General features: G+C 41.8%; 1 protein-coding gene across 8 annotated transcripts in view; it reads right to left on the reverse strand.

Moving 5' to 3' along the window:
* Positions 1 to 13,643, reverse strand: part of LOC132866468 (CMRF35-like molecule 5) — a 59,801-nt gene that overhangs the window by 10,610 nt on the left and 35,548 nt on the right. For 2 of the 8 annotated variants that reach the window (XR_009650577.1, XR_009650579.1), the window contains exons 1-3: positions 2,708 to 4,512; positions 1,505 to 1,591; positions 48 to 120 (exon numbers count right to left, since the gene is read on the reverse strand). Coding sequence is in view for 1 of the 8 variants with exons in the window: in XM_060899255.1 (XP_060755238.1) it covers positions 4,514 to 4,705 (192 nt within the window). In the remaining 7 variants the exon portion in view is untranslated. Of the gene's footprint in view, positions 1 to 47; positions 121 to 1,504; positions 1,592 to 2,707; positions 4,706 to 4,787; positions 4,820 to 6,028; positions 6,178 to 8,225; positions 8,250 to 12,662; positions 12,736 to 13,643 lie in introns of those variants that run through there. The other 6 variants (XR_009650580.1, XM_060899256.1, XR_009650578.1 and 3 more) reach the window with 5 other exon arrangements.

The raw sequence follows: 13,643 nt of genomic DNA on the forward strand, positions 1-13,643 counted from the left end.
GGTGATGGGGTGGAAATAGGCTAGCTGTTTGCTTAAAGCACACTCACCTTTCACACCATAAAGAATGTTGTTGCCGTCGATATTTGCCAGCAGGTTGTTGTGCTGCTCAGTTGTTCTCATCTGAAAATTAGAAGGAGGAGTTTGTTGTAGTGTCTCGCGGTTGATCAGACAAAATCTGCAGAAATTGGACACTGAAAAACTCTCTTGAAAGCCAGCCAAGCCATGTGCTGCCAGGTTATCAGCACAGACACAAAAAATGCTGCCTTTCACACTGTGTCGTTTTGCCTCAACATATATCCCTTCCTTTTCCAAGATTGAAATGTCTCTCAACAAAGGTGCAAAGAATCTGTCAAATCCATACTGCTTCACATCATCACTCCTACCAAGAGCAGCCAGCTGAATAGATGACAAAGATGATCGGAACTTTGCAGGTAAGTTCAGTGGTACCCAATAAACTGCTGTGATTTTATGTTTTTTTTCTGGAAGTACCCAATGGATTGCAAACTTCAAAATCATCGGTGTAAAAAGCTAAAGCCAAGCTAGACTCTTCCTCTCCAAACAGTTTATTGCATTGAAAGTATCGCCCATCTCTGAATGACTGAAAAAACCCAGGAGTCGTCTCTCCAGTGAAATGAATGTTTCCAACCACATCCTGGCAACAAAGTAGACGTTCAAGCATCTGCAAAACTGGTACATAGACAAAGCATTTCTTTGACGCACCATCATAAAGATACTCTACTGGTTGTACTACTGGAAAGTTTTGTAAATAGTAACTGTTCCTACGATAATCAGTGGATAGAGCACCCTTTGCTTTAGTACTCTCATAAAATGGGTTAGCTCTAAGCACGGCTTCAGTCACCTCCTCGACAACACGGTCATCAACTTCCTGGCTGTGTTTAAGAAGTACCCCTCTCACATTTTGCTGTGCACGTAATCTTGAATAATGAACTATGTCATTCAACTCCTCTATAATTTTCTGTGTGGCCTGTCTTGAAATATGCAATGTTGTCTGCATACAAAGAAAAAGTGAAGCAAGTCTATGCTCTAGAGAAGGTGCATCTACTCTATCTTCACAATCACTTACTGCTGATGAAGAGGGAATATGTTCACAGACATGTTCACTAGCTGACTGTCCAACTCGGTCTTCATCTACAGGCTCTGTTTCAACAACATCACTTTCAGCTGTCCTTATATCTTTCACAGTGTGATGTTTATGCAACCTACTTCTGTGACTACTGAAAGTAGACACCACATTGCTTCTGAAATCACAATTTACAAATGGGCATCTAACTGTCTGACGACTCCTTAAATGCAATCCTAAATGACTGAAAATCTGCTTTTCATCACACACGTCCTTGAAATCACATAGTTCACATGTAAATGTTGTGTTCTGTACATGTGTTTGTGATTGTGAGTGGAAGTTAGACAGATGACATCTTAATGAACCAGATGTTTTAAAAGAACAGACACAATCATTGAAAAAACATGACCAGCGGGCACCTACATGACCGTGGTGAATTCTGTGGTGTCTCAGAAGAGTCTCTGTGCTGTGGTGTGAAAATGTACAGAATTTGCACTGCATCACCATTCACTAAGATGAAGAGAGAGAGAGATAAACAGAATAAACACTTCTGATAAGGAAAATGCCATGAATAACCTACATGAAAAAATAGCAAGGAGCCTATCACATGCTAACACCAGCAGAGGGGTAAGCTGGTGTGCTCACAAGTAATGTAGGGTAACACCATGAATAAACCTCTAAACTGACAAGCTTAACTAAACATGCATACTGTACATGCATGCATACTGTATAGGGCAACTACAGAGTCTATTTACAATTTATGAAATGTATTACAACAGCAAAAAGGCACAATTAGTCTGAATCACATGCATACAAGACCATATTCAATTTAAACTGTACAACTACTCGGGCTCGATGACAAACTGGTGTTTTGATTTAAATTTCTTTGACTAATCAGCCAACATGCGCCATGTGTTTCTAATACTTCGATTCACCTCGCGGGCAAAAGCAGGCTATCACGTGACACATTACAAGTAATGTTAGGTACCATGAAACATCTAAACTGATGAACGTAACTTAACATGCATATAGGGCAACCACAAAGTCTATTTACAATGTATAAAATGTATTACAAAAGCAAAAGGCGCAATTAGTACGAATCACATCCATGCAACACATTTAAATTGGGCTCACTGACAAAATGGTGTTTTAGCTCTGGTGTAACTTTCTTGGACTAACCAGCCAACATGTGACACATGTTTCTATAGGCTAGCCTACTTAAATTCACCTCCTATGTGCACTGAAATCTCTTGGTAAAATGTTAAGGACAAACCAGTTACTCCAAGCGAACATTGGGTAACATGTGGAGAGACAACACTTTTGTGGCGTGTTTTAGCTGGCGAATGTGCGCTAAATAGTTAGACAAAGCTGAACGCACAATATAAGGGCTAACAGTTGGTTAAACTAGCAAACGTGCTCGACAGCCCACAGCAAACACAGTTGAATGCATGGGCGAAGCTAGCGTGCCCCAGCTTAATTAAATCGACTGCTTCTCAGAAAACCTCCCGTTGGTCTTTACAAAAACAACTGCTTTCGTTGGTATATTGTCTTGGGTAGAGACACTTAAAGTACTTCAACCATATCAGACAACAAAGCAAAAATTCTTGAACAGACACTTCCACTCACCAACAAAGTTACAAGAGGTGTGGATTGCAATGGCGCTGCAGTGGATTCATTGCTCTTCTGACCTCTTGGACGTTGCCTCCTACTGAGCATGCTCAGTCATATTTCAAAAAAGTTGCGTCAACTTGGCAAAGACGTTGCTGCAATTTACGTACATATTTTATTTTTCCAGACTTTCAAGCTCAATTTTTCTCAACATTGACTTAAAACAGACATGCAAAACACATTTGTGAGTTACGGCAACTTCCATGACATATAAGTTTCTTTGTTAATTAGTTATTTGAGTTAAGGCAACTAATTTCCGAGTTGGATTTTTTACAGTGAGGAAAAACATAAATACCTCCAGGGCTGCTCTTTGCTCCGTTTTCAATGAGAACTTCCCGTTGAATGCTTTCAATACAGCATCTACCGCTGTGTCAAAGGCTTGCCGCTGCTCCATGTTCGTAATGTTTCTAGTGAATGAAGCGCTTCCGGCATAGATTCTGTAAACAATCTATGGCTTCCGGTCGCAGTTCTACTACGTCACTGCCTTGAACACGCCTCTACCCAGGGCCGTTGGAGATGCTCAAAGTTGATTGGCTCCCGATTTTTCGGGAGCTTGGAAGAGCTGTAGATAGCTTGCCTTGCCAGACTAAGCTCGCAACAGGCCCTCGTGTTGCGTCACGCTTAGGATGGGCGGGCCCAGGCTACATCTCTGCCCCAACAAGGCGATGGTTAATTTTCTTCTTCTTCTTTCGATTTATTGGCGGTTAACAATTGATGTGTATTACCGTCATCTACTGGGCTGAGGTGTGATCTCAAGGGATATTAATCATTGCAAATGCCTGCATGAGAATAACTCAAAACTGAGCCTGTAGTCAGACCTTGAGCAGGTCACGTCCTGATAGAATGTTCAAAAAGATATCAATATTATGTCTCGAGCAATGTGTTATCATAACAGTACAATACACAGTGAGACACAAGGTCACAGAAGAATTCTAGCCTTCTTTAACAATCTTAAGAGATATATGCTTGAGTTAATCCTTGCTCTTCTTGATGTGTATTGGTGCTCAGAGGGCGGGCATGCCCTATCAGCCCTCATCCCACCTCACCGGAGCTTAGAGAAACTCCGGCCAAATTGTCTAGAGTTTGTATAGAATGCTAAACCACATAACCAAACAAAAATCTTCCCGTAAACCAATTACGAGGATAACCAAACAAAATCTTCCCGTAAACCAATTACGAGGATTGGTTAATTTTCAGAGGCTGTGCATACTTTTGTATGAGACTTAATGTCGTTACATATTTCAGCCACCAGAGGGAGCAGTGCCCCCCCTGCCCCCCCACAAACTCTGCCCGTGGGAGGTGCCTGTAAAGTTTGATGTGACTAGGACCATCAGTGGCCAGGTTATGAATTTTTAAAGGCTGGCTTGAGCCAGGGCTTGTGTTAAATTTTTTCCGGGGCTCCGTGGTGAATAGTGGGCCGAGCCATGGTTAGAGTGGGCCATGCCTGGCTGGTTTGAAAGGGCTCAAGGAGAGGGATGTGCCTGTAAATTTTGGCAGGGCTAGGGCCATTGGTGGCCAAGTTATGAATTTTTAAATTTGGGCGTGCGGGAGCGCCCGTTTCACAGGCTGTGTTACAGCATCATTTATTCGCCACGTGTATCATTTGGAAGAAAATTAGAAGTAGATTAGATCCATATCTTTACAATTTTTCATGGGCCATCCAGTTTGATGCTTTTGAAATACAGACAGGCAAATGCAAAAATTACCGGTCAATGTCCACCACTCTGGCCTTATTTCCCACACTGCACTCTTGCAGACTGAATCTTATTGGTTATGAGTGAAGGTCAGATCCTGGTAGACTGAGTCTGATTGCTTACGAGTGAAGGTCAGACCCTGGTAGACTGAGTCGGATTGCCTGGTAGTTGGATCGAGACTCTGATAGACAGATTCAGGTTTGGCGCTTTCTCTTGCTTGGAGAGGAAGTACATTTTGGTCATTTTCATAATCTCCGTTTGTCTGAAATGGAAAACAATTGTTAAACTGTTTGTAAGTAAAGTGTTTGTGAAAGTAATACCTGAATCAGATCATTGGCCTGTACCTCTCTGGGAGATTGTCTCACTGTTTCAGAGCCTGAAGAGAGACGAGAAGGTCATCAGCATTTGAATTAATTGAAGTAAATATACAGTGCAATCCCTAAGTATTGAAACAGTGACATTTGTTGTTCTTTTGATTGTGTTCTTCACTGTATTAGATTTGAAATGAAGCACTGAGATTATAAATCTGACTGTCAGCTTTCATTTACAGGTGTGTACAGATGTACTGGGTGAACCTTTAAATGTTCTTCATAAAAATCCCTTTTATTTTACGGGGAGAAGGCATTGTGTCATTGCCTCATTACTTTCTGAATAAGCAGCTAAAAAAAAAGTACTAGCAGGGCTAAGTCCTGACAGAAATGAAAGTCAAGCATCATGAGGTTAAAACACCATAAATTAACCAGAAAAAGACATTGAAAGTGGGTTTTACTTTGATGCTTTCTTTTGCAGTAGATTGCTATAATCACTATTTTTTATACTATATTTATAATAAGTCTATAAAAAATAGTAATTAATAATACAATTATTCTGACATAATAGAGTTAAAATTTTGAGGATAAGATTCCAAGTAACTTTGTAATAAATCTTCTTCTTCTTCTTCTTTTGGCTGTTCCCGATTAGAGGTCACCACAGCGGATCTTTCGTCTCCATTGCTCCCTGTCTTCCACATCCTTCTCTACCACACCCATGTCCTCTCTCACCACATCCATGTATCTCCTCTTTGACCTTCCTCGTTTCCGTGTGCCTGGCAGCTCCATCCTCAACATGCTCTGCATCTCTTCTCAGGATGTGCCCATACCATCTCAGTATCGTCTCTCTTAGCTTAATTCCCAAGCTCTCCACATGTGCTCTTCCTCTGATGTGCTCGTTCCTTATCCTGTCCAACCTCCCATCGCAAACCTTAACATCCTCAACTCCGCCACCTCCAACTTTGCCTCCTGTCTCTTTGTTAAGGGTACGGTCTCCAATCCATACTGTACATCACAGCTGGTCTCACAACTGTCTTATACATCTTACCTTTCACTTTCGCTGGGACTTTCCTATCACAAATGGCTCCCGAAATCCACCTGCTCCACCCTGCCTGCACTCTCTTTCTCACCTCACTATCACAGCCCCCATTTTCCGGCACAGTTGACCCCAGGTACTTGAATTCACCAACTTTCTTTATGTCTACTCCTTGCATCTTCACTACACTCTCATCCCCATTCTCATTGATGCACATGTATTCTGTTTTGCTCCTGCTCACCTTCATTCCTTTTCGTTCCAATGCATCTCTCCATCTCTCCAAACCCAGCTCAACCTCCTTTCGACTTTCACCACATATCACAATATCATCCACAAACATCATGTTCCATGGTGACTCTTGCCTCAATTCGTCCGTCAAGCTATCCATCACTATGGCAAACAAGAAAGGACTCAAAGCAGATCCTTGATGGAGTCCCACCTTCACCTTGAACCATTCAGTCGTTCCAACTGCACACCTCACTGCTGTTTCACTGTTCTCATACATGATTTGCACCACTCTAATATACTTCTCATTCACTCCACACTTTCTCATGCAATACCATAACTCATCTCTCGGCAGGCGGCACGGTGGTGTAGTGGTTAGCGCTGTCGCCTCACAGCAAGAAGGTCCGGGTTTGAGCCCCGTGGGCGGCGAGGGCCTTTCTGTGCGGAGTTTGCATGTTCTCCCCGTGTCCGCGTGGGTTTCCTCCGGGTGCTCCGGTTTCCCCCACAGTCCAAAGACATGCAGGTTAGGTTAACTGGTGACTCTAAATTGAGCGTAGGTGTGAATGTGAGTGTGTATGGTTGTCTGTGTCTATGTGTCAGCCCTGTGATGACCTGGCGACTTGTCCAGGGTGTACCCCACCTTTTGCCCATAGTCAGCTGGGATAGGCTCCAGCTTGCCTGCGACCCTGTAGAACAGGATAAAGCAGCTAGAGATAATGAGATGAGATGAGATCTCTCGGCACTCTATCATATGCCTTCTCCAGGTCTACAAACACACAATGTAGTTTTCTCTGGCCTTCCCTGTACTTCTCCATTCACATGCTTAAAGCAAAAATTGCATCCGATGTGCTCTTCTTTGGCATAAACTTGTACTGCTGTTCACAGATTGCTACCTCTCTTCTCACTCTCACCTCCAATACCCTTTCCCATAGCTTCATGGTGTGGCGTATCAATTTTATTCCTCTGTAATTACTGCAGCTCTGTACATCTCCCTTATTCTTGTATATTGGGACTAGCACACTCTTTCTCCATTCATTTAGCATTTTCTCATTCTCTAGGATCTTATTAAACAATCTCGTCAGGAACTCCACAGCCGTCTCACCCAAACATCTCCAAGCCTCAATCGGGATACCATCTGGTCTGACTGCTTTCCCAGTCTTCATTCTTTTCATGGCTGCCCTCACCTCATCCTTACTAACCAACTCTGCTTCCTAATTTGTTGTCTCCAATGAATCTGACCTTTTCTCTCTTGGATTCTCCTCATTTAATAAATCCTCAAAGTACTCTTTCCACCTTCTTAATACACTCTCTTTGTTTGTCAGCACATTTCCATTTACATCTTTCATCACTCTTACCTGCTGTACATCCCTTGCTTCCCTGTTTCTCTGCCTAGCTAGTCTGTACAGGTCTTTCTCTCCTTCTTTGGTCTCCAGTCTTTCGTACAACTCCTGGTGTGCATCTGCTTTCACCTTCGCTACCGCTCTTTTTACCTTCTGTCTCGTCTCTCTGTATAACCGCCTGCTTTCCTCGTCTCTCTGATCGCCCCAATTCTTCTTTGCTAGCCTCTTCTCTTTTATCATTTCCTGCACTTCTTTGTTCCACCACCATGTGTCCTTGTCTTCCTTCCTCCTTCCCGATGACCACCCTAGCACCTTCCTTGCTGTCTCTCTTACTAGTATGGCAGTAGTATCCCAATCTTCTGGCAGACTTCCATGACCACTCAATGCTCGTCTCATTTCTTCCCTAAACTCCTTCTGATCTTCAACCTCTTTTAGTTTCCACCACTTAATCTTTGGCTCCACTATTTCACACTTCCTCTTTTTCACTTTCAAGCTCATCCTGCACACGACCACTCGATGTTGTCTAGCTACATTCTCCCCTGCCATCACTTTACAGTCTCCAATCTCCTTCAGGTTACCCCTTCTGCAGAGTATGTCATCCACCTGTGCAGATCCTCCTCCACTCTTAAACATCACCCTGTGCTGCTCTTTCTTCTCAAAGTATGTATTGACTATTGCCAAATTCATCCTCTTTGAAAAATCAACCACCATTTGCCCTTCCACATTTCTCTCTCTTACACCATATCCGCCCATCACGTCCTCATCTCCTCTGTTTCTCTCACCAACATGTCCATTGAAATCTGTTCCTATCAGCATGCACTCCTCCCTCAGTATACTTTGTACCACTTCATCCATCTTTTCCCAGAAAGATTCTCTCTCTTCATTCTCACATCCAACCTGTGGGGCGTACACACACACAACATTGATTACCACTCCTTGAATCTCCAACTTCATGCCTATCACTCTATCTGACCCCCTCTTCACATCAATCACACTGTTGGCCAACTCTCCCCTCAAAACAATACCAACACCATTTCTCTTTCCATCCACTCCACAATAAAACAACTTGCATCCATCTCCAATGTTCTTGGCCTTGCTTCCTTTCCACCTCGTCTCCTGCACACACAAAATGTCCAACTTCCTTCTTTCCATCATACCTGCTAACTCTCTCGCTCTGCCAGTCAGTGTTCCCACATTCAGTGTTCCTACCCTCAATTCTAAGCTCCTTCCCTTCCATCTTTCACGCTCTCTCCTAACACGCCTCCCCCCTGTCTTTTTCCTTCTCTGTTTTGATGTAACAGTAGTACACTTTCCACCGGCACCCTGTTGACCAACAGTACCAGAGGTGGCCGTTGTTAACCCGAGCCCTGACCAATCCGGTATGGTATTTCTCTTTTCAATCCGCATGTTAGATTTGGCACAGTTTTATGCTGGATGCCCTTCCTGACACAACCTTGTCCATTTATCCAGGCTTGGGACCGGCACCAAGGGTACGCTTATGCACCCCCAGTGGCTGATTAACTTTGCAATAAAATGACTTTTAAAATGACTCAAAACTAGACATGGTCATATCATTTGGCATTCAGACTAAAATCTGCTGGACTAGAACTTAGAAAATAGAAGATAAAAACTATTTAAAATCTAAAGCATATGACTATGACTAATATTCTTATTATGAATAAAAAATGCACATAATAATAACAACAACATAACCACTGATTGGCAGTTTGGCACTTAACCTAACACTGTACTGCTTCATGTAAACTGAACTCTTAATCAACTGACTGGATCAATCAAATCCTGTCAACCCTTAAACACTACTTCAACTGCATCATGCAATAAAAACACCAGAGGATACTGAGTGGATTATTATTGTCTTATTTAGTGTGACACTCGGGGAGAAGGAGGTGCTTGTAAATTTTGGTGGAGCTAGGACCTTTGGTGGCCGAGTAATGAATTTTTAAATTCGGGCCCATGGGGGCTCCTGTTTCACAGGCCGTGTTACCACATCATGTATTCACCCAGTGTAACATCTGGAAGAAAATTAGATGTAGATTATATCCATATCTTTACAATTTTTCATGGGCCATCCTGTTCGATGCTTTTGAAATACAGACGGACAAATGCAAAAATTACCGGTCAATGTCCATCGGTCCGGCCTTATTTCCGCACTGTATATTCTAAAAATTAAAATGTTACTTTAGAGAAAATTAAAACATTGCATCCAAGACTAAGTAATAAAAACATGTGAAATGCTTTATTAATATGATTTTTAATGATTAATCCGGCGGCACGGTGGTGTAGTGGTTAGCGCTGTCGCCTCACAGCAAGAAGGTCCTGGGTTCGAGCCCCGGGGCCGGCGAGGGCCTTTCTGTGTGGAGTTTGCATGTTCTCCCCGTGTCCGCGTGGGTTTCCTCCGGGTGCTCCGGTTTCCCCCACAGTCCAAAGACATGCAGGTTAGGTTAACTGGTGACTCTAAATTGAGCGTAGGTGTGAATGGGAGTGTGAATGGTTGTCTGTGTCTATGTGTCAGCCCTGTGATGACCTGGCGACTTGTCCAGGGTGTACCCCGCCTTTCACCCGTAGTCAGCTGGGATAGGATCCAGCTTGCCTGCGACCCTGTAGAAGGATAAAGCGGCTACAGATAATGAGATGAGATGAGATGATTAATCCATGACCACGATAATTGTGTAATGTCCTGTCTTTAATAATAATAAAAAACACAACACCGACACCTATAAAGGAAGTAAACCAATACAGTATTTAAAAAAATATCTACACAGACAAAATTAATGGACACAAAATGATGTCACTGCTCTCCTCATTCAGTATCCAATGAAGGTGCTCCATTTCAAATAGTCGTTTAGCTTCTGTTTAATATAATTAATAATAAATCAGGAGTGATTTAATCTAACAGAGGTGGCTCCAGGTTAGCTAAGCAGCTAGCTGTGTTTAGTAAAACAAGCTAAAAATTTTAGCTTGCTTGTTTATTTCCCTCATTAGCGAGACTCGTGAGTAATCAGGTTATGCTAATAATTTTGGTACGCAAGTTGATAAGTTTGGTAGATAAGTTGAAAACATTGGATTTAGGAATTCCTTTAAGCTAATTTCTTTAAAATGTTCTAAGCACAATGGGAGGGCTTACTTTCAAATAGTCACTTAAAATAACTTTCAACTGCTAAGTTTTAGCTTATTCTTACATTCTCTTTTAATTAGTTTATTACAGTAACCTCCAGAATTCTAGATTTTCTTAGTAATGTGTACTAAAACCACAAATACACGGAACACAGTGGACATTACTGATAAAAACACTGTCCATGCTTCATATCCATAGTGTCCACAGCTGATGTAAAGTATAATTTATTACATTACAGGCATTTAGCAGATGCTCCATTTATCCAGAGTGACGTGCACCATACCCAGAGCACCCTGGGGAACAGTTGGGGGTTAGGTGTCTTGCTCAAGGGCACTTCAGCCATTCCTGCTGGTCCAGAGAATCGAACCGGTGTGGTCCTAAAGCTGCTTCTCTAACCATTAGGCCATGGCTTAAAGTACAGCAAGCCGGTCATTATGACAAAATAAACCCTGACATGAAGCAGAGGGACACTGAGTCACCTTGAAGAAATTTATTTTGCAATAATGACGGGCTCACGGTATACGGGATTAGTCAAAATTATGTTAACACTTAAATGGTAGAAACCAATCAGATCTGTAGTGGAAGTTCATCAATGGCGTACTGCTGCACCATCTGTACGGTAAGTAGATGTCTGACGTCACTGTTGGGGTGTCAAAAAAGTAGGACCCAATTATCCCAGCAGCAGTGACGGTGCACCACACATTCAGGAGAAAAATAATCCATTAGTGTTAACATAATTTTGACTAACCCTGTATTATCCTGCTTATTAAATGGATATCAGTCCATCCATTATCCATAACTGCTTATCCTGTGCAGGGTCGCAGGCAAGCTGGAGCCTATTAAATGGATCTTTATTAAAGAAATCCATAATTTGACACAAAATACTAATTTAAAAATGATTTTATTGTTATAAATATGATTATAAAAAATATGTTTTTTTATTTATGTTTATATATAATATGTTTATATTTTATTTATTATGAAAAATAAATGAATTTTAAGAAACACCTACTTTACAATGGTTTAAAGTGTGTGTACATTTTTTGATACACCCTGTAGTTACCAATGACCAAATCAGTGCATTAGAAATTTCTTTGGCGACACAAGGAGTTTCCCCCTGACAGAGTAGGCTATCAAAGGATAAAAGTCATTCAAGTCCTCAAGCATCAAAATGTCAGTTTCAGCATAACTTGTTACATCCAACTCAAATGATCGAACATGTTCAATGTACCAAGATGGGTGCTTTATGCACAAAAACCCAATGTTTTCTGCAACAAGAATTCTATGTATTCTATAGAATTCTGGTAGGCCACCACACTGACCTGCAGAGATAATCATGCCCTCTCTGTATCTAATTCCATCCACTTGAACATCAGATGACAAAGACACTGTGGTGAGATGTGAACACCTTCTCTGTACAGTATCCCTCCATGTTGCATCTAAAGATGTAACCTGAACAACTCTGACATTCTCCACATGGATACGCTGTCTGAATACATTTGAATCCAGGTGATATGCTACCATCAACTGGTGTTTGGATGCTAGGGTAACAAGAATGTTCTTAAAATTTTGGACATCATGGACAACTGTCTTAAAAAAACTGTGTTTCGCCTCGAAACGCATTGTCCATAGCTCAACCAAGGGACCAAAACACCTAACCAGATGTGGATAATGTTCCAAGTAATGATGCTTGGGACGTAAACGGATGTCAGGGAACGTCTGAATTAGCAAGCTACGATGGTCTGCTATTTTACTTTCCAAATAGTTCAGTGATGTCTCAGAGAATTTTGTGCTGACTACAATTTCAGTGATGTCTTTGAGATCCATAAGAATTTCCCATGCTGGCTCGTTTTCCGGTACACAACTACCAATCATAAGAGGCAATAGCCTCAACAAAGTCCAATTTTCATGGCCATTGCCCCAGCCAGTGCCTCTCAAGAAACTTGATTTTGGGATTTTGTGAGGTTTATTAACCTTGTCGTAATACATGTACGGGAATGACATTATCGTACTGTTGAGATAATCAAAGGAAATGAATTCTTTTCTGATTAGTTCTTTCAGGCACAAGGATAACTCTACTGGCACAATTCCCTCAAAGAGATCATGAAGGAGGTCAGGAGGAAAGCCGGTGATGGGGTGGAAATAGGCTAGCTGTTTGCTTAAAGCACACTCACCTTTCACACCATAAAGAATGTTGTTGCCGTCGATATTTGCCAGCAGGTTGTTGTGCTGCTCAGTTGTTCTCATCTGAAAATTAGAAGGAGGAGTTTGTTGTAGTGTCTCGCGGTTGATCAGACAAAATCTGCAGAAATTGGACACTGAAAAACTCTCTTGAAAGCCAGCCAAGCCATGTGCTGCCAGGTTATCAGCACAGACACAAAAAATGCTGCCTTTCACACTGTGTCGTTTTGCCTCAACATATATCCCTTCCTTTTCCAAGATTGAAATGTCTCTCAACAAAGGTGCAAAGAATCTGTCAAATCCATACTGCTTCACATCATCACTCCTACCAAGAGCAGCCAGCTGAATAGATGACAAAGATGATCGGAACTTTGCAGGTAAGTTCAGTGGTACCCAATAAACTGCTGTGATTTTATGTTTTTTTTCTGGAAGTACCCAATGGATTGCAAACTTCAAAATCATCGGTGTAAAAAGCTAAAGCCAAGCTAGACTCTTCCTCTCCAAACAGTTTATTGCATTGAAAGTATCGCCCATCTCTGAATGACTGAAAAAACCCAGGAGTCGTCTCTCCAGTGAAATGAATGTTTCCAACCACATCCTGGCAACAAAGTAGACGTTCAAGCATCTGCAAAACTGGTACATAGACAAAGCATTTCTTTGACGCACCATCATAAAGATACTCTACTGGTTGTACTACTGGAAAGTTTTGTAAATAGTAACTGTTCCTACGATAATCAGTGGATAGAGCACCCTTTGCTTTAGTACTCTCATAAAATGGGTTAGCTCTAAGCACGGCTTCAGTCACCTCCTCGACAACACGGTCATCAACTTCCTGGCTGTGTTTAAGAAGTACCCCTCTCACATTTTGCTGTGCACGTAATCTTGAATAATGAACTATGTCATTCAACTCCTCTATAATTTTCTGTGTGGCCTGTCTTGAAATATGCAATGTTGTCTGCATACAAAGAAAAAGT

Source organism: Neoarius graeffei, chromosome 18 (assembly GCF_027579695.1).
Source record: "Neoarius graeffei isolate fNeoGra1 chromosome 18, fNeoGra1.pri, whole genome shotgun sequence".
Classification (NCBI taxonomy): Eukaryota; Metazoa; Chordata; class Actinopteri; order Siluriformes; family Ariidae; genus Neoarius; species Neoarius graeffei.